The 23,385-nt window shown below is 39.0% G+C and overlaps 2 protein-coding genes across 3 annotated transcripts in view; both read right to left on the reverse strand.

Moving 5' to 3' along the window:
• Positions 1–82: 82 nt before the first annotated feature.
• Positions 83–12,830, reverse strand: tp53i13 (tumor protein p53 inducible protein 13). Of its 2 annotated transcripts, none has more exons than XM_053646949.1 (9): positions 12,279–12,830; positions 12,075–12,149; positions 9,797–9,829; positions 8,033–8,091; positions 7,638–7,716; positions 4,902–5,030; positions 4,105–4,290; positions 3,271–3,997; positions 83–2,391 (listed from the first exon to the last, which is right to left on the reverse strand). In XM_053646949.1, the coding sequence occupies exons 1-9, from the start codon at positions 12,375–12,377 to the stop codon at positions 2,282–2,284; spliced, it is 1,497 nt and encodes a 498-aa protein (XP_053502924.1). In that variant the 5' UTR covers positions 12,378–12,830; the 3' UTR covers positions 83–2,281. The 2 variants fall into 2 exon arrangements, with proteins under 2 accessions (XP_053502924.1, XP_053502923.1); XM_053646948.1 differs by having other exon boundaries at positions 9,797–9,832.
• A 1,900-nt stretch (positions 12,831–14,730) lies between these two features.
• Positions 14,731–23,385, reverse strand: part of taok1a (TAO kinase 1a) — a 33,286-nt gene continuing 24,631 nt past the window's right edge. Inside the window, exons 17-20 of the mRNA XM_053646943.1 lie at positions 23,024–23,263; positions 21,637–21,849; positions 21,355–21,537; positions 14,731–19,956 (exon numbers count right to left, since the gene is read on the reverse strand). Of these exons, the coding sequence (XP_053502918.1) occupies positions 19,450–19,956; positions 21,355–21,537; positions 21,637–21,849; positions 23,024–23,263 (1,143 nt within the window). The 3' untranslated portion in view covers positions 14,731–19,449. The remainder of the gene's footprint in view (positions 19,957–21,354; positions 21,538–21,636; positions 21,850–23,023; positions 23,264–23,385) is intronic.

A 23,385-nucleotide genomic window follows, 5' to 3' on the forward strand; every position in this document is an offset into this window, starting at 1 on the left:
TATTCCTTAGCTTTCACCACCCTGAGACTAGTGTGAGATTATCATAATACACAACATCACCAGCAGAAATCAGCCACAAGTCTGCAGTTTCAACATCTGGAACCCTTTAATGCACAGAGTAAAACAGCACGACAATATTATCTGCACCCATATGATTAAGAAACTATTTGGTGGTATTTCTCCTGGAGAAAATAACCGCACCAAGCATCATACCATAATGGTTAACAAATAGAGAACACTTGTAGAAAGACCTTGGACCCTACTCCATGGAAACCATTGCAGTTCCTTTAAATTCTCCTTAGGTTTGCGTAAAGCTGAAAAACACAGCTTTTCAGTAGGGCTCAGCTACAGAAAATGAGATGACCATTGCAAGACACTGATTTTGTGCAGTACACCAATTTCTGTGTTGAATTTTTTTTAATGTCTGTTTCAAGTCATATTGTTTAAGGATCCATCTACAGCCAAGTCTAAACCTCCTGGGAGAGGTTATGGGCTAAAATGTTCTGCTGCTCATCCATTCTCCTTCATTACATTTTCCACTGAAAGTTTTGAAATAATTTTTTAAAATTATTATAGCACTGATTGTGATTAATGATATTTGTAACGCCAAAGCAACATCACAGTTTGTGGAAACAAACAGGAATTTTTCAACAATTATTTTGTTTGAATTTATTTGCAATATTCTTTAGGGGTGTCAATTTAGTCATTGTTAGAGCAAACTGCTGCCTTCAAGATGACACCTAATTGCAAACACTGATAAATCTGTCCAATCCCCAGTGTTCCTCTCTAAATCTACTCTACACATGCCTCAAACTGACTTTCAAGGAACTGGGCTGAGCTCCACAGTTGAGTCCTAGTTGAAGGAAGAGCTGATTTCTGGGAGAATGTAAACAGAAGACTGATCTATTAAAATGTTTTTAAAATTCTTTGATTACTACAAGTCTAGAAACCCTTTAAATGTACAATAAACATAAAACACTTTTTATAAAAAAAATAAATTAAAAAAAAACACACAAAAAAAAAAAAAAACCAAAAAAACACAACATTGTACTGGTTCAGTTTTCATATTTTAACATACTGAATATAGGATATGCATCTCAGCAATAATACTTCTGCTTTCGCCTTCATCTTTTGCATTATACTGTGTGCAAATATGTTTTGCATGGCTTGCAAACTACATATAGTGTCCCCCTGCCCCCAGTGATTACTCATCTTTGCTATATTTCAACATCAAATTTAAGTACATTAGATACAAGTATATTAATATATTAGAATTAGATTTTTTTTTCTGCTCATTTTGAAGTGACTCTCTATGTGAATACAATTAAATAAAGTATTTAGACATCCTCCAAATTATTAAAAAAATAAAAAATAAAAAGCCTAAAAACGGCTCTTTATCTTGCATAATAAATATCTCCGACAGCTAAAATGGCAGATCAGATTAGGTCTGCTGTCATGACATCTGCAGTTAGGGTTCATATATATTCCAACAGGACAAGGTTTATGTTCTGACATGGCAGTCAAAGCACATATTTAAAATCCACCAACATTCAGCATCTAATGTGACAAAGTTAGAGAAAATTTGCATTGCGGAATGGAAGAAAATGCGCAATGCTCATAGAGACAAATCTGAGGCAACTCCAATCTGTAATAGCTACAAAAGCACAATTCACACTGAGGGAGTGCATATTTATAAATTGAGCAATTTTTAGATTTTTTTTTTCTCCAAGTAATTCTGTCATCAAATTACATTAATTTTATTTCTGTAGAGCAGGGGTGTCCCATCTTATCTGGAAAGGGCCGGTATGGATGCAGGTTTTCATTCCAACCAAGCAGAAGCCACACCTGAGTCTACTGAAAGACAAAATCACCTGGTTAAACAGGTGGAATCCGGTGTGGCTCCTGCTTGGTTGGAATGAAAACCTGCACCCACACCAGACCTTTGAGGATAAGATCACTTCAAAAGGAGCACAAAAATCCCACTCTATATGTTTAAATTTGATGTTGAAATACAGCAAAAAGAGAAATGATCACTGGGGACTGAATACTTTGTCAAGGCACTGTACCTTCAAAAACACAATTAAAAGGCTTAAATAAAATAACATGTCAGAGTATATATTTAAGGACTTCACTGGTGTGGAAAAAAAGCCCCTGCTTAAGGTCCTGAATTCCTGAATCCTGCATTTACTTTTCCACAAGGAACTGTAGTGCTAAAAAACGCAGACTCTGTTTTAGTCAATTAGACAGACCAGACTCCTCTCGCACATTCCCATACAGTGAGTCAGTCGTTATCAGTGCTGGAGTCAGAGAGCAAAGGACACTCTTGCCGCCTGCTCTGGCTTGCTCTCCTCTTCCTCCTGCCCACCATCCTCAGCCTCCTGCGAATGATGTCTGCAACACAAATACCACCTGTTATAGCTTTCTACAGCAGCTGACTACTACTGCTAAACAAACCTACCATAATCAATTTGCAATGTCATTACTAACAATAATTAGTTGCAAACAGGGTTGCCTGGGAGCCTATCAAGGTGAGGGACACCCTGGATGGGGTGCCAAACCATTCATAGGGCACAATTGCACACACACTCGCACAATCTACGGACAATGTGGAAATGCCAATCAGACTTCAACGCATGTCTTTGGACTGGGGGAGGAAACCGGAGTACCCCGAGGAAACCGCCGAACAACATTAAGGAAACGAGGAAACGCTCCAAACAACATTAATGAGTAAAAACAGATCTGCCGTTATTTTTTAACCAAAGAAAAAGTCCACGCTCCCATGTGGTTTCTACTGGCTCACAGGATGGAGGTTTAAGAATTCACAGGTCAAAGTCACATGAAGTGAAATTAATCACTACCAAAAGTAAACATGTGATTTTTAGTCTTTCCCCATCAATGATTTCCCTTTCCTGTTAGGTGAATTTATTCATGTTTGGTCTGACCGCTGCTTTATCTGAAAAATTATAGATTAGTCTCAAACAGTCATGTTTTGTAATAATAATAATAATAATAATAATAATAATAATAATAATAAATAAATAAATAAATAAATAAATAAATAAATAAATAAATAAATGAGGTTTCTTCTCTAATCTTTTCTGTGATGTTTTGACATATGCCCAATATAAATCCAACAAATTGCTCTATGAAAACATTATGCAATAATTATGTGATATGAAGACTAAGACTACCTTGATTAAAAAGCTAGTCACCTATTAAATATGTTGTAAATGCTAAATGTGCTGGTGAATTTGATTCGTAAGCTCATACCTGCTACACTCTCGTAGTCCTGCTGGCTCTCGCGCCAGTACAGGCTGGATGGTGTACGGCAGTTACGGTACAGACGTGTATGGAGCACTGAAAGCGTGAGCAGCACCAGGAGAAAACCCAGAGCTGCCGCTGCCCACACGGCCTCATCGGTGCGCTGGAAGGTCATCTTGCGTCCCCTCGGTGGTCCTCCTAACACTGCAGTGGCCACATCAGGAGGTCCGCAGTGACCTGGAACTGTGCAGCGTCCTCCTGCACTCAGTTCAGCTACATCAGTCTTAATGCGCTGCTTCCCTGCAGCCATGGTGCTGCTCATCTTGTGAGACTTCACATCAGTCTGTGAATCATGCAACTTAACCATTGTTTCCTCACCCCTGGTGTTCCCATGTGGCTCTTTCACCATCTTCATCTGTGTGGCTGTTGTCTTTTCGTCCGTCTCCACAACACCACCACCATGCTCCTCTGAGTGCACGGCAGTGTGTAGAGGGGGTGTAACATGACCATGAGGCCCTATAGATAGTGAACCTTTAACCTCACCGTTGTTCAGTGGCTGTGTGAGCGTAGGATTTAGCGTGTCTGACTCAGAGCTGATCGGCGTAGGATTTTCAGAGTGTTTCTCGTCATCTTTTTCCATTTCTCTTTTTGCACGCTGCAGAATGGATCGTATCATCCTTGCTCTTGTTGTAGCCTCGTATACAGACAGAGCCTCCTCACAGCATGCTTTCAGAGACTGGCAAAATATTAGACAAAGAATTAACAATACATTGTAATAATCGCATATCCTGTTTGCTTTGTGCCTTTCCTTAACCGTATTTGGAGCAGCTCAGGATCACTGACCTTCACAGAGGTGTCCAGTGCACGGTCCACTGGGGCAGATTTTGTCAAATACAGGTTGTAATTTTGGCTTTGGCTTGCTGTTGTTTGGTTAAGGTTGGAGGAAAACATGAGTAGCCACTCACACACTCTTGTTGTGGTGATGTGGGACATCTCTAGCGTGTGACCCCAGGAGACCAAGGCAAACGGCTTATAGGAAATAAAACAGGAAAGTAACTGTAAACAGCCTTTTAAGCATAGTCCTCTCATGTGTAATGCTGGATAATATCAGAGTAAAGGGCATTATACACACTGTTACAAAAACTCCTTACCATTTGTTTTGGCTTCTCTCTCTCATCTTATTCGGTTTAAATCTTAAAGAAAACTTTGCTATTGCATTTGAATTATTCTGCTTCCTGCATGTCAACATTTCAAACCAATAGCATTCAATAAAGTGGGTTATACTATGACATGTACATTATGCTTAAATACTGTAAGTCAAAATACTCAAGGGTATCATGAGTACTGATGACAGATCTACCACTCAATAGTTACTCACAGTAAAATACACCTTATTTTTATGTCAATCCATTGTTGTTGAATATTTAATAGTCTTTGCAGGCTATTTAATTTCTGTTGTGTGGACACTTGGCACAGTCAAACCTCACTGCTTCTAACTGCATGTATACACTATATAGGATGTTGTCCTTCATTCAAGACACATTCATTAGTGTGAAGCACACTGAGTCAGCAAGTGTCCCCGTTCCTGAAACAGTCTTTAAGCTGTATCCGATGGGTGGTGGTGTGAAGCACTGACTCACTCTGCGCTGGCTGAGTTGAGGATGAGCTGTGAGGATGAAGTGAGGCAGGCAGGAGTGAGCCACCGCTGCCAGACTCCTGTGAGCGTCCTTCAAAGAACAGGGGTGAAACAGGAGCACTGTGGCGCCATCCTGTGGAGATGAGAAAATTATTACAGCTTCACTCCAAGTCTTGCATCCATCCGTTTTCTGTACCATCCTACACAGGGCTGAATGGGGAGCCTGAAGCCTATCCCACGGAAATCGAGGCACAAGGCAGAAGACACCCTGGACAGGGTGCCAGTCCATCACAGGGCACAATTACTTACACATTCACACACTACGAACAAGTCAGCCTACCTTGCATGTCTTTGGACTGGGGGAGGAAACCAGAGTAAACCAGAGGAAACCCCTGAAGCACAGGGAGAACATGCAAACTCTGCACACAAAGGGTGGAGGTGGCATTCAAACCCCCAACACCGGAGGTGTGAGGCAAACGTGCTAACCACTAATCCACCATAGCTCTTAGGCCCTGTTTAAACTAGTGTGTTTTCGTTTCAAAACGCATGACTTTTACTACGGTTACGCCTGTCGTCTACACTACTACGGCGATTTCGAGCCTCGAAAACAGAGACTTTTGGAAATGCTGAAGACCCCGTTTTAGTTTGAAAACTCCAGGCTCGCGTTTCAGTGTAAACAGACCAAAATGAAGACTTTTGAAAATGAAGGCGTGGCTCCACCCACATTTTCCCCCAGATCACTGTGGATCCTTCCCTCCTTGATTCGGCAAGCCCTTGCCATATGACAATTATGCTACCTTGAACGTATATACAACAACATGGAGACTGAACCGCAAGATTTGCTGGCTTTGTTGTAATTTTTAGCAGCCACTGTACAGTTAATTCTGTATTTTATAATACTGCAGCTACCTGCATGCGCAAGAGGTGAGCTATGATTAGAGCAATCGTCAACAAATCTCATTTCAAGCGGCGTACGTCGTACATGGAACACTGGTTTGGACTAGCAGCCAAGTTCCTGTTTACATTTTTATGCCCAGTGTGCATGGATGGTCATGTGATGTGTTTTCGGTCGTGTAGTGTGGACGGAGATCGTTTCTGAAACACAGCGTATATGCCAGTGTGGACGAGGATCGTTTTCATATTAAAACGCCATTTTAAAATGAAAACGTACTAGTGTAAAAACATTTCTAGCTCATTTCTATTTTAACCTGTATTAAAATACAAGCACATCTATGTTTACTGGCCTGTTGCCGAGAGTCTCTGAAGACTGTGAATATAACACTGAAGTCCTAAATACAGTAAAATAATTCCATACGGAGGAAAACGAACAACACTGACAAGATACATAAGCTAATATAACTGGAACATCATTATCATGATTTTTTGCATAAGGCAGCTTTTTTTCCTTTAAAGGTATAGCAATTGTTGTGGGCGTTATCTGTAGCCAACAGTTTTGAAACGCAAAATTCGAGCAAATTGAAATTTGTCCTTTTCAGTTTTCCATTCAAAATCACAGCCCTTTAAAGACAAATCCACGCCAAAATATCTGAATGCTAATGAGAACACTGACGCAGTATCAAGGAAAATTTATCCACTGAGGCACGGTTAAGTCCTGGGCTAAAACGGTTCTTGGGAAGTGCAGTTCTTTAGAGTATCCATGTGGAACCATCGACAGCAAGAAGAGCTAAGATAAGGGCAAAAATCTCCAAGCAGAAGTAGAGCATCAGGATAAATCAGGCAGGTTCAGAAGGTGACAGAAGCCAATATGACTGATAAGCATGTTGAAATGCCTTCTTTTCCTGATTGGCTGGATGTCGGTGGTGTTTTTCTTCCTGTTTACTGATCCATGGTTTGTTTAATACAGGCTAGGGTTTGGTCATGCACTCCCATCCTCCATGCTGTCAAAGTTCACGCAATATGTAACCCAATGTTAACATGAGGAAATAAAATACTAGACCTTGTCTATGTTAATCTATGTTAACAGCTTCACTGCCCTTCCTCCTTGTGTAATTCTGGGCACCTCCATCTTACTATATGTTACAAACCTATGCTGCGACCAGTGTGCCTTTTAAAGTCTTACAAAGGATTCTGTGATGGCTCTGGCACGTTTCTTTGAGGACTATAGAGCAGACCCTGATAGCCTTACCAATTGTATGCCAGTCTACATACAATTTCAAAGACAAAGAAAGTGAGGTCTTTCCTCAACAACAAGCCACTGATACCTCAAGAGATTAAGATACTCCTCAATAAGAAAACAGGGCCTTTGTGTCCACAAAGAAGTGAAGATAACGACAAGAGAAGGAAAAATTAAACCCAACAGCAGAGTACAACAACTGAGAAAGAGAGACAGGTCTGGGGAAGAATGGGGAAGATACCAGCATACCAGTTAAGGGAGCAGCCAATACAATGGCAACCGAGTTTAACTTGTTTTTCATAAGATTTAACACCTCTCACCCAGTCTTCACTGCTGATACCAACCCAATGATCATAAACCCCATCCATCCACTAACAAAACACTCACATCCACTGCAGCTAACAATGTGGTGGACACACTCATGAACATCCCCACAGCATCAGTGGCAGACTTCACAGCCTGTGCATGCCACATGCTCCATCCGGATAATCTTCTTTTAAAATGACAGTGTCACTTGGGAGAATGTCTTGATCCTGTGCTTAAAAAGAGTTCTTCCCCACTGAAGAGCTAGAGCTATGTGCCGGATTAGGTGAGACTAGAGTTTACCTTCAGGTTGTTTATCCAGCGCTGAGGAGGGCAGTACAGGTACTGTCCACTCTGAGCTCCTACAGGCCTGTGAGCTCCACTGGAGACAAACCAACATATACGGAATAAAATACTCCACATACAGGACCTCTCTACAGACAGATAATATTTTTAGGACTTCGTAATGTGTGACTTTTTCTATGTTGAACCCTACAATACAAAAAAAGTGTCTCCCCATTAGAAAGGGCTCCATGCAGAACCCTTTTAGTCAAAAACCCACAAACAACCCGAGAGTACAGCTGCACAATGTGTGTGTGTGTGTGTGTGTTCATAGAACTTGCACAGTGAGTATGCAAATTGACAATGTCCATTGTTAAAAGCGCTATACAAATAAAACTGTACTGAATTGAACCTACCTGTTGGGGATTGTGTGATTGTATGTTATGGGCAGATCCATGCAGACATGCTCAGATGGCTGAAAAGATAAAGGCCATGAAAGGTTGATCATGTAGATTATCTATTTGCCTTGGCAGGCACTGACGCTTCGGCAAAGTTGAAGACAGGATTAAAAGCAATCTACTTACGGTTGCAATCAAAATTATTCAACTCCCATTGCAAATCAGGTTTATTGTCAAAATTTACAGACTTTCAGCTGTTTACAATGAACAAATCAAACGAAAGCAATTTAAATAGTTCAACACAATGAATGCTTCAAGTGGTTTCCCCAAATTCAACTGAAAATGCAACTTATAATGATTTCTCCAGTTTCAAAATTATTCAACCCCCTGAAGAGAATCGTTCACAACAGCACTAATATGCAAAACAGGTGCTGTCTCAAGCACACCTGATCAAGGGCTTCATTAGTTGAGCTGGAACACATGAAATACTTGAAGTAGCTAGGGGCAGAAAATATATGAAATACCTGAACATGGCAGAAAAAGGAAGCTATCAACAGCAGCAACCTGATTTCTGAGAAGGCAGGTTGTGAAAAACCCTCGAGCGACTGCAAAAGACCTGCAGCAAGATTTGGTGACAACAGGCACTGAGGTTTGAGTGAGCACAGTATGGCGCGTACTAAACGCAGAAGGTTTCCATGCCAGAACTCCAAGATGTACACCATTATTGACCCAAAGCACAAGAAAAGTCGGCACAAAATCATATAAATCATCATATATGGTGGCTTGGTGATGCTTTGGGGCTGCTTCTCATCCTCTGGCACCGAAAACCTGAAGCGTGTGGAAGGCAAGATGGATTCACTGCAGTATCAGAAAATCCTAGGAGAAAACATGCTGTCTATGAGGAAGCTGAAACTTCCAACAGGACAATGATCCCAACCATACCTAAAATTCAACCGAGGCTTGGTTGCAGTAGTAGTCCTGGAAGATTCTACAGGGCCATCACAGTCACCTGACTTGAACCCCATAGAAAATCTCTAGTGGGATTTGAAGAAGGCGGTTGCAGCACGCAAACCCAAGAATATTTCTGAACAGGAGGCCATTGCTCAAGAGGAATGGGCTAAGATTCCTCAGGAACACTGCCAGAAGCTGGTGTCTGGCTATGCATCTCGTTTGCAGCAGCTCATAACAGCAAAAGGATGCTCTATTAAGTACTAAAGATGCTCGCTATGAAGGGGTTGAATAATTTTGAAACTGGAAAGGTCATTATAAGTTGCATTTTCAGTTGAATTTGGGGAAATCACTTGAAGCATTTATTGTGTTGAACTATTTCAATTGCTTTTGTTTGATTTGTTCATTGCAAACCGTTGAAAGTCTATACATTTTGACAATAAACCTGATTTGCAATGGGGTTGAATAACTTTGATTGAAACTGTATATCTATTGTTCCACATACAATATTGTATTTTCTTTTTGCCACATCTTGTACACTATAACTTGTAGGTCTGGGTTTTGATAAGTTTACGATTTTACTCAATATGCATTTGCTCATTAGTTTTGCTAATTACTAGCACCTTTCTAGCTCACATGCATATGATGGTCTGTGTATTTGTCCATATCTACTAAGAGGGAACTTAGGTGAGTGTGTTTCCCATTTCAAGCTGGGACCCCTGACTTGACATGTTTAACGATGTTTAACAATTTGATTTACTAATATCTCTTAGTGTGTAAGTGTAAAAACACTAGTATAGTAAGGAAGTTAATTAAACATGGTGAATGTTTTACCTGTAGAGAATATTTGGTGGAAATATCGAGGAGCTGCTGCAACAGAAGGGGGAGGAAGATAACAAATTAGGTCAAATTCCCAATTCAGGACAAGGTTCATCAGGCCAGACATGTTCACACTTGTACTGAGATTTCTCTCTACATGTACTAGATAGGTACATAACTTAGGTTCACATGATGCTTTGTTCCTGTACATGAATACTGTGTGATTAGTGATTCACCAATCAGATACTGGTCTGAAGTGATGACTTGGTAGCAGATCAGAGTTGGACATTTTTGCAGTATGATTCAACTGTGTATTTTATGGCATGGATAATTTACACAAATTATCATTTGTGTAATCATTTCATTTACACAAAAGTTTACTTAGAGAATGATAAATGTATGCCCAATGTATGAGATTTTATGGGAAAAAAGACATTCTCTAAATATTTTTCTTAAAAAACAGCAAACAAAGAAAACAATAAGGCCATTTTGTTATTTATGTTTACTTTTACTTGTGTTGTGTAATCTTGTACAAGAATGTGCAAAGTGAATTTTGTACAAATATTTCATCATAATACTGTGATACCATGAATCCGAAATATACAGGGTGTCCTAAAATTCTCCATACATATCAGAAATTAACACTTTTTAGCAAAATGTAACTTTATTTACAAAACACCTTTACATGATTGCAATTTCTTTGTAAACACACACAGAATCATCTCTCCCACTCCTGATCAACTCTTGTTAACGCACCTGGTGTTATGCATGTAATTGCACTTCAAATGGGTTCCTTTAAATGATCTTTGTGCTCCCTGCTGAAAAAAACAATACAAACCCCTCACAGAATTTTTTTTATGGTTTTAATGGTTATAATGGAATTGTATTGGTTTTAATGGAAAGTGTAATGGTCCCTGTGGGTCTCTACTGGTAATTTGTTAAGGACCAATAACAGTAATGTTAATGGTTAGCTGATAGTATTTAATGGTATTTGTAATGCAAGTGTATTTGGAAACTATTCAAATTTATGTGTGGTTTCTATTGGTTTTTTTTAGCAGGGCTGTATCATTTCCTGGTAGACCAATACACTACTCTTGTCAAAGGCATTCTTAAAGGATATCTGAAAAAAAAAAAAAAAAACTAAAATAAACTAAGTATGAAAGCTTTTTGAAGACATTTTGCAAGAAAGTGTTCAGTTCCCCCTATGTACAGAGCCTTTTGGGACACCATGTAGTCTTGTACACGGATATGCAAAGAAAAAAATTTTGGACAGAAATTTCATCATAAATATTTCCCCTAATTTTCAACACTGGCTTGGGTTTTTTATGGGATTAGATTTGTGCCAAAAGTATTTAACACAACTTTTCAAGAAACAAACAAAATCAATGAGAAAGAATAAAAACACAGAAACTGAAAACAGAGAACTCAGTAGTAAAAATGAAACATGGTCATCAAATAAACAGCGTTCGTGGTTATTAGTTTTCTAAGCTTCGTTTTCGCTAATCATGGTTTATGAATGCGCTGCCAGAGTTTTTGTTTAGGCTTTCAAACTTTTCATTTCCGCTCTGCAAGCTTACTTTCGCCATTCTGACACAAATCTCACATGTGGGCGGGGCTTAACAGCGATTTACTATCATTGGCTAGTGAAATTTGGATCGACAGCTTGAGTTTCAATGATGACAGTGATGATGACTCCTCAAGGCTCATCTCGAAAAAATTGTCATATGAAACTACCCAAACCTCAAATATTAATTACGAACTAATATACTAAGTAAGTAAGTAATTTCTACTACAAAGTACAAACACTATAACTATACAGAGAACCACATCCAGAACTCTCTCCAAAATTCACAACAGTGAAGTCTCTACTTCCTGGTCAGGGCACTGTCAATCTAAATCTCACTAGCCAATGAGAGTAAATCACTGTTAAACCCTGCCCACATGTGAGATTTGTACCAGAATGGCAAATGTAAACTTGTGGAGCATAAACAATAACTCTTGCAGCACATTCATAGAAAACTGTAATACTGAATATGCTGTTTATTTGAAGACCATGTTAAATTGTTCTCACTGAGTTCACTGTTTTCATTTTCAAAGTGTTTTTTTTTCCGTTTCTTATTGTATATTTATAGTCGCTTCTTGAAAAGTTACGTTCAATACTTTCAGCACAAATCTAATCCCATAGTTGTAATTATCGTGATACGATGAAACCGTGACGTATTTCAGATTACTTTTTCACAGAGTAAAATTTTCAGAGTGTGTCCCTCAGTGTGATTATGATCAGAGATGTTACCGGGGCTGATGTTACTGCTCTCTGCTTCAGACACAGAAACTCATCGGGAGGAGGGAGGTCTGTCTCCAGCTTTGCCTTTGGGTTACATTTGAGAATAAGAAATAAACAATTTGAGAACAAGCAAGAACTCCATTAGAGAATAAACAACCACTTACTGCCACCTAAAGGCTTTAAACTGACGATACTTGCACTTATTAACGTTACCTTGCCGTTGTCGCAGTGCTGAGTGAGTCCTGAGTGGCATGTTGTTAACACACAGAGCCACACAAGTCCCCACATCAACGCCTCAGCTCTGAGCCTCATAACTACAACACACTGCAGTCTCCACAGTCAGTTAAACACAACACAGCTCTTTTATAAAACCTGCTCCACTGCTCTGTAGTCCACTAAGCTCTGCTTTCTCCCCCTGTACTCTTTGTTCACTGCGCAGGTTTCCGTGTAAACACAAGTGGAAATCCATTCCGTCATCCCAAAACACTGAAGCGGAGAGGAGAAGCTCTCTCTCAGCTCCCGCTTCTTTCACTTCACCGCCGCCAGTGTTCAGCAGTGAAGTCTAGAAAAGTGTGTATTCTGTCCACACTAAGGCCATCGTATTGCGGTAAACAAATTACCCGGCTTAAAACGAAGTTAAAAATATCACCAGTACAACGCTGATGTCCGATCATCACCTGTAACCATCTCTAATGAAGAGTCTCATAAATCTGAAGAACTGCAACATGTCCGACACACAGATGTCACGTCACTGGTAAATAAACCCCGCCCCCCCCCCAAACCACGACTACATTTTCACTACGGTGGCCCAAATGGCTCATACCAGACTTCCTTCACTCCAGTGCTACGTCCAAAACCACGCTGTATTCACTGTGTAGCTCATTTGTTAGGGGTTTAACCCCATCCCCATTTTATTACCCACAATGTTAAATATTCTGTGCAGTCCACAAATCACACAATGCACTGCAGCAAGTTAGTGGACTAACGACATGAGCTAAAGAAAGCAGAACACCCATAAGGCATGTTTGCAGTTTGTAGGGAGTAGAGACGCACTGTGGACACAGGCAGACTTGCCCCCACTGGCTTACCTAATCAGGAATAGACAATTTGTAAAATAACAAAAGAGACTTAAAAGTTTACTTTTCTTTAAAAGAAAAGTATATAAACATTTTTTCAAAACATTGAATTTACGAAAACATTTTTAACCATTCGGAAATGTGTTAAGCCATCTCAGGCAACAAAAATATTTAATTTTTTACTTTTTTGCTGATGATGGCTGCATTTAGCTCATAAATTTTGAGATTTTAAAGCATATTATTTTTTAAAGCATATAATTAACAAATACACAGTAGTTAAATCACAATGGCACAACAGGGACATTAAGGACATTCTAAAGACTTACTTATCTGTCCATCCATCCATTTTCTATACCGCTTATCCTTCAGGGTCGCGGGGAACCTGGAGCCTATTCGAGGGAGCATTGGGGTACACCCTGGACAGGGTGCCAGTTCATCACAGGGTACAATCACATACACATTCACACACTATGAACAAGTCAGCCTACCATGCATGTCTTTGGACTGGGGAGGAAACTGGAGTACCCCGAAGAAGCCCCCGCAGCACAGGGAAAGCATGCAAGCTCCACACAAACAGGGCAGCAGCGGGAATCGAACCCCCAACCCTGGAGGAGTTTGGCGAACGTGCTAACCACTAAGCCCCTGTGCACCCTGACTTACTTAACATTTTTTAAATTAACAAATGACTCCGTCTATAATTTTGGTAATATGGTTGTATGTTCAAAGTGACCTTCTCTGTCAATGTCACCATCATTTGAAATAAAGAAAAATAAAAAATTTTCTTTTCTAGAATTTTTTTTCATGATCTCCAGGATGTGTGTGTCATGTAATGTGACGTGAAATATCCCAAATATTGCATACATGTAATGTGTTCAGGTTCATTTTTTTTCCATAAGCTACAGTATATGGCCAAAAGTATGTGGACACCTGACCATCACACCCATATATGGGCCTTTCACCAAACTGGTGCCACAAATGTATAGGATGTCTTTATATGCTGTAGCATTACAATTTCCTTTTACTGACACTAATGGGCCCAAACCTGTTCCAGCATGACCATGCCCTTGTGCACAAAGCGAAATCCACAAAAACAATATGGTTTGTTGAGGTTGGAGTGGAAGTACTTGAGTGTCCTGCACAGAGCTCTGACCTCAACCCCAATGAACACCTTCGGGATGAACAGGAATGCTGACTGCACCCCAGTTGTCCTCAGCTGATATCTGTAACTGATCTCACTAAGGCTCTGGTGGTTGAATGGGCAAATCCCCACAGCCATGCTCCAAAATCTAGTGGAAAGCCTTCCCAGAAGAGTGGACGTTATTTATAACAGCAAAGGGGAACAGACCTGGAATGAGGATGTTCAACAAGTACATGTATAATGGATTTACACATTAATGGAAAATAAGTATTTTATTGATTAACTTTAATGTTAAAGTGAAGTATTCATGAATTGCAACAGGCTAAATTGCTGTTTTCTAAGTGCTGTAGATAGATTATATATATATATATATATATATATATATATATATATATATTTATTTATATTTATTTATATTTATATTTATTGTTATTAATGCTTCAAATGAATTATCTTAATTTTAGATTCCAGATCCCAATCTGATTAAACACCTATGGGAGATTTTGGAGTGATGTGTTCGACAGTGTTTTCCATAACCATCAAAAACAAATTGAGGCAACATGTTTTGGAACAATGGTGTTCATCCCACCAGAGACTTCAAATTGAGGCCAAGGCACACTGGCGCTGTTCTGGTGGCTTCTGATGGCCTAGAACTTGTCTGAATACATATACAGTGTCCACAATAAAAACTTGTTCATGCATTTTCATTAGATTAACTTGCGCTTATTGATAAGGGAAAGAAAAAATGTGCATTACTCATATACTAAGTTTGCCTTCACTAAATAGTAACAATTATAACAATTTAATTATAACAAAGAGGCACATATTATAAAACAACTGATAACCAGTCCACCCACATAAAAAGCCAGACAAACCTTTCTACTAAAAAGATTTTATTACAGCCAATCCTCTCTCCATTATTCCTCAATCAAGACAATACAGTACAAGCAAAATTGTTCATTAAATCCTAGATGTTTTTTTCTCTCTCTGATTTATGAATACTTTAATATAATCTCAAGCCATAATCTTTTAGACATTCAGTAACATGTTTCACAATCTATACATTTTGATACAGATTACATATGAATTGTAGTGGTGATACTCAACCAGAGAACAATGAATACTGACATTAATCTTTACAGAAATGTACCATTTCTTCTTTTATGAGCTCCTTTATCCATTTTTATTTCTTACACGTTGGCAATAGAGTGCAATACTCTGTAAAATAACCACTGCTGATTTCACTGGAGAGGAGACACTGCAGTATTGAGTGAGCTTGGCTGCTGTGAGATGGCACAGTGTTTTAATGGAGGTTTAACCTCCAACACCTAGAAAATGTAAGACGAATATATGTATACAACTGATACCAGTATTTCTTACATCAGTATTACACATCCCCTAAATTTAGTCAGTAGGACAAAAGTTTAACGAAATTAACGAAAAAATTAAATATAAAAAGAATCAATGCTTTATCCAGACGATGGAAGTAAACAATAACTATGGAGAAAAAAAAAGAAAAAGAAAAAAAAAAAAAAGGGAAAGTGTTAATGTATTTAACCACAAAGATAAACATTTAAAACTAGAAAACTGATTCGGCCAAAACTAAGTCTACATCCTAACGTTTACACAAAGATTGTGCTACTGTTCTATCAGGACTGTAGCCTTTGTTTATAGGAGGGGATATGAGTGATAACCTTCACCAGTTTTCTTATACAATGGAAGCATTATATTCTGAGGCTTTCACTTGAGTAGGTCTATCATAAACGCAACGGAGAAAAACAAAGAATCACGACGAGTACGATAGATGCAGACTCACTGCCGTGAGCTGATGTCCGAACTCTTTCATGGAACTGGGAGAACAAAAAGTGTGCAGTGTAAAAAAAACACACAAATCCCTGAAATTCAACCTGGAGACCTCTCCAGAGTAATTCTCCACTTGCACAACCTAATCAAACAGTTCATATATCTCAGTATCTTTCTTGACAAGAGGTTTCACATAGATGACTAGTTTTAGACTATGTTTTTAATCTATCTTAATATACAATATGAACATTCCACACACACCCATGTGGATTTAAGTATATTGATTGTTAATTAAATAAACTGTATCAATAAACTTTGTCTTTGAAGGATGATGCCTTTTGGTAAGTAAGGATTTTGGGTTATAAAAATCAGAAGATTTGAATTAAAAACCAAAACTAAACAAAACTAAAACAAAAGAACAAAACACCAGTGCCTCATCTCATTTGTCTTGCCTTGAGAGTGAGAGAGAACAATCTACTTTACTCGCAAGTGCACAACAGCAAAACAAAAAACATACAAGGAAGAAACAAAGCGTGCATCAGAATCCATTTAAAAGGTTAAAAAAATAACAATTCAATCACTATGGATCCAATCAGTCACCGTTTTCAGAGTGTAAACAAAACTGATTTGGAGAGCAAACTATTTTTTGTTTCAAAGTGCATTCACTCATCCGTCAGCTGAAACACCTGATCCAGGTAGATCTTGGCTTAGTGTGATGAGCACATGAGGAGGAGGAAGATGTCCGAGAAAAAGGGCTAACAGGGGCATTAGCAACACTACTCATGTACCCAGCGCTCCAGGCAGCACTACCTACTCCACAGAGCACAAGACCAAGCGAGAGCAAGGATGAAAATGATTAACCTATATTCCCTGTCTGTGTTTGGTCACATCTAAAGCTTTGTCTGGCAACTGTGTGTCATATTCACATGAAATAAAACTATTTAGCTATTTGACTTGATCCTGAGTGAGCACCTGCTCCCATACAGATCTGCCCATTTGCACTGATAAGCCTGCTGTCATGACCTTAATGATCAACACAATGTGCAATCCTCTTCCCTACATGCAGTCCTTCAGTCGCAAACACACCCCCACTCTGCCCTGATGAGGCTACTGCTAAGAAATACATTCATTCTGTTTTCATTCTCCCACTTTGTGTTTAGAGATCATGATACAGTAATAACGACTGATCGCCAATAAACCTCACGTCCTTTGTTCAGAAAGGTTTGAACAAACTGTATCTGTAATACATGGCTACTACAGTAAACCTTACTCTGAAAGTCAGCATGTGGAAGTCCTGTGCCTGTATTTGGTGTTTGTTAGACATTGGATCCTGGCTTGTCTTTTAGTCAAACAGTAAAAATTTAAATTTGTGGTCAAAGCATTTTACTTAATAATAAAAATTTAAATTCACATAAAGTGCTCCTGTTTGGCATCTTTTCAAGAAGGCACCACAAAAACCACTGTCTATAGAATATAGCGGAGAATCATTTAACATGGAAAATCATATATTCAGGTAAGCATACACTCTCCATCCATTTCATTCCAAGTGGTTTCCAGCATGGCAGACAGATTCAGCTATAAAACCCTCACGGACTGTTGACTAATTCACTCCCCTGTAGTCGAATAAGGTATGTCTTGTGTGTGGTGGTCTGGGAAAATCTCTTACTGTAGCTGAATTCTGACAAACAACAAAAGAAACCCCCAAAATACCAAGTTTTGGTCTTTTTTTTTTTCCTTCGTCTCATTTTAAACACATTAAGTTGAAATTTCAGTGATTTGACACATTAACTTTAAGAACCCATAAATAATTTTTTTCTGAACAAAGTGGGAAAGTTTTCAATGTTTAACTCCATTTTCACTTTTGGGAACACAAAATTATAGAATATTACTTGTGGCTTATTTAAATGTAAAAGAGGAAAGTCTGTAGTTTTCAGAACTATATACAGTAGAAAAATGTCAAAACTTAGAAAATGGCACTACACAAAAGGATTTTCCCAGACCACAGCACGCATCAGTAATCAGCACGAGAGGTTTATTTATTTATTTAACGTAGACATGAAAAAATAATCAAACCCCTGCATGTACGTACTGTCCACTGAATATAATCCTGAATTAAAAGGCACTCACTGAGCTCAAATTTTGAAAATATACCTGATATCTTTGGCTAAATACGCTGCTAGATGAGATGGCAAAGCATTAAAAACAAACCAGATTCACAAATAAATCTAGTAGTAAAATGTAAAGGACATGACGTGTAATTTTCCTTTACATTTTCAAGGTGCTTGAGAACATCTAACCTTCAGTTTGGATGATGCTTTAGAGTTTCTGCAGGTTTGTAGAGAAGGTTCCTTTGGCCTGAGGAAAAGCAAAACATTTTATGGATATCCAAATACTTTCTAAAAAACATGATGGCGACAACAATGCTGACAAATCGTCCTGTTGGCATTTTATCTCAGACTCCATACAACTAACAGTTTAATCTGGACTTTAAAAAAAAAAAAAAAAACAAGAACAAAAAAACCAACTATTTTGCTATTACTGAGAGTAAAAGTACAAGGGCCCAAAAAAATCCTAACTTAAAGTCCCAACCAATAAAACAAACGCTTTAAAAGCACAAAATCCACATGTCTGGCAATATGAGAGTGTGCATGATTGCACACCTACACTGAAGACTACTGACTCTACTCTCAACACCATATTACACAACACTCTGCACTCAAATTGTGGCGAATACAAATAACTTTCTTCAAGACGAACTACAACTCAACATTCTAGCTGAAGAGGAACATTCACCTGATTCACCTGGGGCATAACAGCAGGCTGGCAATGTGGCAGGATGGGAACTTAAGCATCTCTAAGTTGGCTTCATTTTGGCATTTTGTCTAGGATTATTATTACACTTGTGTAGCTGTCTGTTCAATGTCCCTATACTATTTAAATCCATCAGTTCAATGGTATGGAGTTCAACAAATGGCCAAAATGTTTAAAATGTTCTCTGTATCCATCATACATAATGTACATGCTTTTTAAATAGTTAGTGGGGATTGCAAAGACAGTTAAAAGGATTCACAGAAATCAACAGAGCATCATGTAAGTTGCAGTGTTTTAAAAAAAATTCTAGCTCTGCATGTGGGCCAATTAACGGTCATGCACAGATAGAATAGCTATTGACCTGAGCAATGTTGATCTGTTCCTCACCCACTGCATGTGAGAAAAATCAGGAGACAGAGAGACAAAACGGGTAGGGACAAGCAAGTTTGAGTGCCATTTAGCTGATCCTAGGTGCCTGTCTGCAATTTGGCAGTCCCTTAACCTGTATGAGTGAGTATGTGTGTGTGGGGGGGACCTGGCACTGGTACTCTGGGGTCTATGTGTAGGATAGGTGGGAGCCGTTGGATATCTGAGACGTGATGCTGGTGCTCCTGCTCATGTTCTGCTCACTGTGCCCCCCTGATGTGGTCCTCCTGAGGGCCTGGGGGCTGTTTCTCATGGCCATACTCCCGCTGCTCTTTGGCACGGCCCCCAGGAGGCCCCCTGGTGAGTGGCTCCAAGGTGGAGGTGCTGCTCCTGAGACAGGTGCTCCCCAGACCTGCTGGCCAGGCGCTCCTCCCTGATTTGCGTGGTACTGATAGCCAGAGCCTGAACAACAGCTCCACTGGGAATTCTGGGTAGTGGATGAGTGGGCCCAGCTGGCTGGTGCCCCAGGAAAGCTGTTGCTCAGCGACTCTGGGGAGATGTTGGCCAGCACCATGTTGCTGAAGCCGAGGCGCATGCTTTCCGAGTCGAAGGCCTCGATCTCTCGAGCTTGACGTTCCAGCAGGCTGCGAATACGCTCAGAGCGATCATTCTGCAGAGACTGCATCTCATCCTCGATCTGTGGGCCGCACAGCAGAGAACATTGTGGTCATCAACAATGCAAAACAGGCAGCACTAAGTATATGTCCTAACACATACAAGAAGTATATACAGGTGGAGCTAAAAAAAAAAAAATTTTTTTTTTTTTAGAATATTGTGGGGAAAAAAAATCTAAATTTTGATCTTCTGTCTCATTCATCATTTGATCGCAAACCCAAATGTCTTCAGTGTACTGTACAGCAAAAACCAAAGAACTGGCCTTACTATTCCAATACTTTTGGAGACGGTATTAGATATATTAGATCTGTGCATTAGGTCTTAAAGTGACCGAAGGGTAAAAAATAACCCTGCTGTGTCAATAATGTTAATCAAACAACAAAAGACAAAGAGAAAATCACTCACTCACTCCTTTGACTGAATAACTTCAGTAAATTTAATGTGAAGCACTGTATATATCGTATAGTGAAGTTTATTTTATTATTTTTAAAATTGCTTTATTCAATTTTTGTAGTATTTCTTACTTGAATACTGATAGACCTACCTGAGAAAACACACTGTTATCGTGAAATAAGATTGCAGTCATATTGCCCACTCCTAAACATTAGCATTTGGTGATTTCAATCTTGTATTTCATGTAAAATCTGAAATGTACTTCTTAATGTAGTAAATATCAAACCCTGCTGACAGGGATTTTTGTCCATTTTAGGAATTAAAATAAAAATAAAGTTACGAGAACAGAGCTGTGTTCAGAAATGAGTTTGTCGTCATTTATATACAGATTAAAAGCAGTAATAAAGCATGAAGCTTGTTTTTATGACCTGCTGTTAAATGTAACTCTACTCTGTACTCTCTCGCTCAGTCTATATAACTGTGGCGGAGACACATCACTGAAATGTCAACTCAAACTGGAGGTCACAATATAGTGTGATACAATAACAAAACAAGTTAATTTGTATTTTCATACACTTGTAATATAATAAAAGTTCTACATATACCTCTATATCCCTTACTTTCTTTGAAACCATTTTTTGATATGAAACTACTTGAGGTGCTGATGACAAGAAATAAAAATATTAAATGGCAATGGCAGGATGTAATAGTGGTATATATTAAATTTATGTTGCCATTGGTTTGTGAAGGTTAACATTAATTTAACAGCTCAGTGTTGAGTTTACAATTGCAATTTCAAATCTTTTTTTCAATTTAATTACTTTCTGGACTCGGCCATTAAGGACTCGGACTTAAGTTCAACTCTGCCCTTTTTGGACTTGGACTCGATTGGTTAAGGACTTTGTCTCGACTCGGAATGGACAAAGGTGGACTCGGACCCAACACTAGCTGCAAGTCAAAAGCAGCCTGTATTCTCCATTCTCTATTAACTGATGAGTGATTTGCTTATGAGTGGAATGCACCAAACCTTCTGCTCCAGCAGAGCCCTGCGCAAAGATACTCTCTGCTCCAGCTCCTTCCTCTCTCGATCCTGCTGTGACTCAGTCTGCATCTTAATCTTACTTTGATACGCATTCAGCAGCTCCAGCTCCTGCTGCAGCTGCATCCGCAATGCCTGACACTCAGACTCCTGGGCCTCATCCAGCCGCAACTGTGACAGACAGAAAAATTGACCATTTAAATAAATTTGCATCGAAAATCACCTCCTTGCCCAGAATTTCACTAAATGACTGGTATGTGCATGACTCACAGCCTGTGTAGAGAGCATGTCATTGATTGAATGGTCGTACTGCTCAGCGAGGATGGCCAGCTTGCGTGTCTGCTCCTCCTTCAGCCTCTTGAGCATGGTTTTGTGTTCTGACTTGGGTGTGCTCTCCAGCAGTTGGTTCTTCAGGGCTTTGTATTGCCGTGTCTGGATTTTACATGTTTCTTGAAACTGCTTCTTGATCTGAACCTCTTTTGGCTGATGGACAAACAGTGAGAGTGGACTGGGATTATGACTGCAGCAATTAGACTGACTCAATAATAATCAATAATACGGACTATGAAAAATCATCAAGACGAATTTTTTGACAAGTCATTTACTTAACCAGTAACAGAAAGCTAAGATAGCACAGGTCTCTTCTCCCTGGTACAATGTAATACCATAGTGAAGCCACTGGGGGCAGCAGTGCTAAACCGACTGTACCACACAATGCTGTTGAAGCAGTTTTAAAGAACTGCACAAAAACTGCCTCAATAACACTTGGCCTGAAAACAGTTTAGTACACAAGGCTGTGTTTTTTTCTCTCCTTCTCTTCAACAGAAAATGAATTATATTAATATATGTTTATATGTAAATAATATACTACCGGTCAAAAGTTTGGAGACACTCGACTGAAATGTTTCTCCTGATCTTAAAATCTTTTGATCTGAGGTGTATGATTAAATGTTTGAAATCGGTTTGTAGACAAAAATAATTGTGCCAACATAGTTTTCTAATGAAAGAAATTAATAACATTTTATTTACAAAAGAATATTTTTTAAACTGATGACTTGGAGTGAACTATTCCAAAAAGCAGCCAATAAGTGTCAAAGGAGTTCCCACCTACGCTCAACACTGTTTAAAAAGCATCTCGGGGGATTCCTCAAGAAATAGGTTGAGAAAATGCCAAGAATACATTTCTGAAAATTCTAGGCAAAAAGGGTGTCTAATTTGAAGATGCATTATTAAATTATTTTGATTTACTTTGGATTTTTTAATCACAACATAATTCCCATAGTTCCATTTGTGTTATTCCTGAGTTTTGATGACTTTATTATTATTCTAAAATGTGGGAAAAAAAATAAAAATAAAGAATGAGTGTATCTAAACTTTTGACGAGTAGTATATATTATATACATATACACACAATAGACTGTATATTAAAATGCTATTTTATATATTTTTATATATATATATATATATTTAAACATAAAAGAAAATGAATGTGCTTCTGGAGTAGTGGCTTCATTAGGTCTCCAATATGTACTCTATAAACAAGATGCATATACAGACTGACAAAGGCACTCATGTTACCTGTAGTTCAGGACAGTACCTACAATGTAAACATGTTTCACATTCACCCTAAACGTTACGCTGACAGTTGGTGTGTTACCTTCAGACTCTTGGGCTGCTGCCGGACCTCCATGACGTGCTTGCGTCGAAGCTCTCTCTCTCTGCGTTTATTGTACTCAATCTGGTTGGTGAGTTCAGTGTGGTGCTGTAAGCGAATGAGCTCAGCCCGCATCTTTTGGATGGTGCTCAGGTGCCTGAACTCCAGCTCCTGCATGGACTCATGGTGTCGAAGTAGCATGGCATGCTCCAGGTCCTTCTGTGTCTGTCGCTTGTTTAACTCCTTCAAAACAAACACAAAGACGAGAAAACCAGCAGTCTCAGTGTGGAGAACAACAGTGCTTTACTTCTGGCATTAACGAGAAAATTTGATCACTCAACAATTGATCAGACAATTGATAGCCA

The sequence above is a fragment of the Ictalurus furcatus genome, chromosome 17 (assembly GCF_023375685.1).
Source record: "Ictalurus furcatus strain D&B chromosome 17, Billie_1.0, whole genome shotgun sequence".
Classification (NCBI taxonomy): Eukaryota; Metazoa; Chordata; class Actinopteri; order Siluriformes; family Ictaluridae; genus Ictalurus; species Ictalurus furcatus.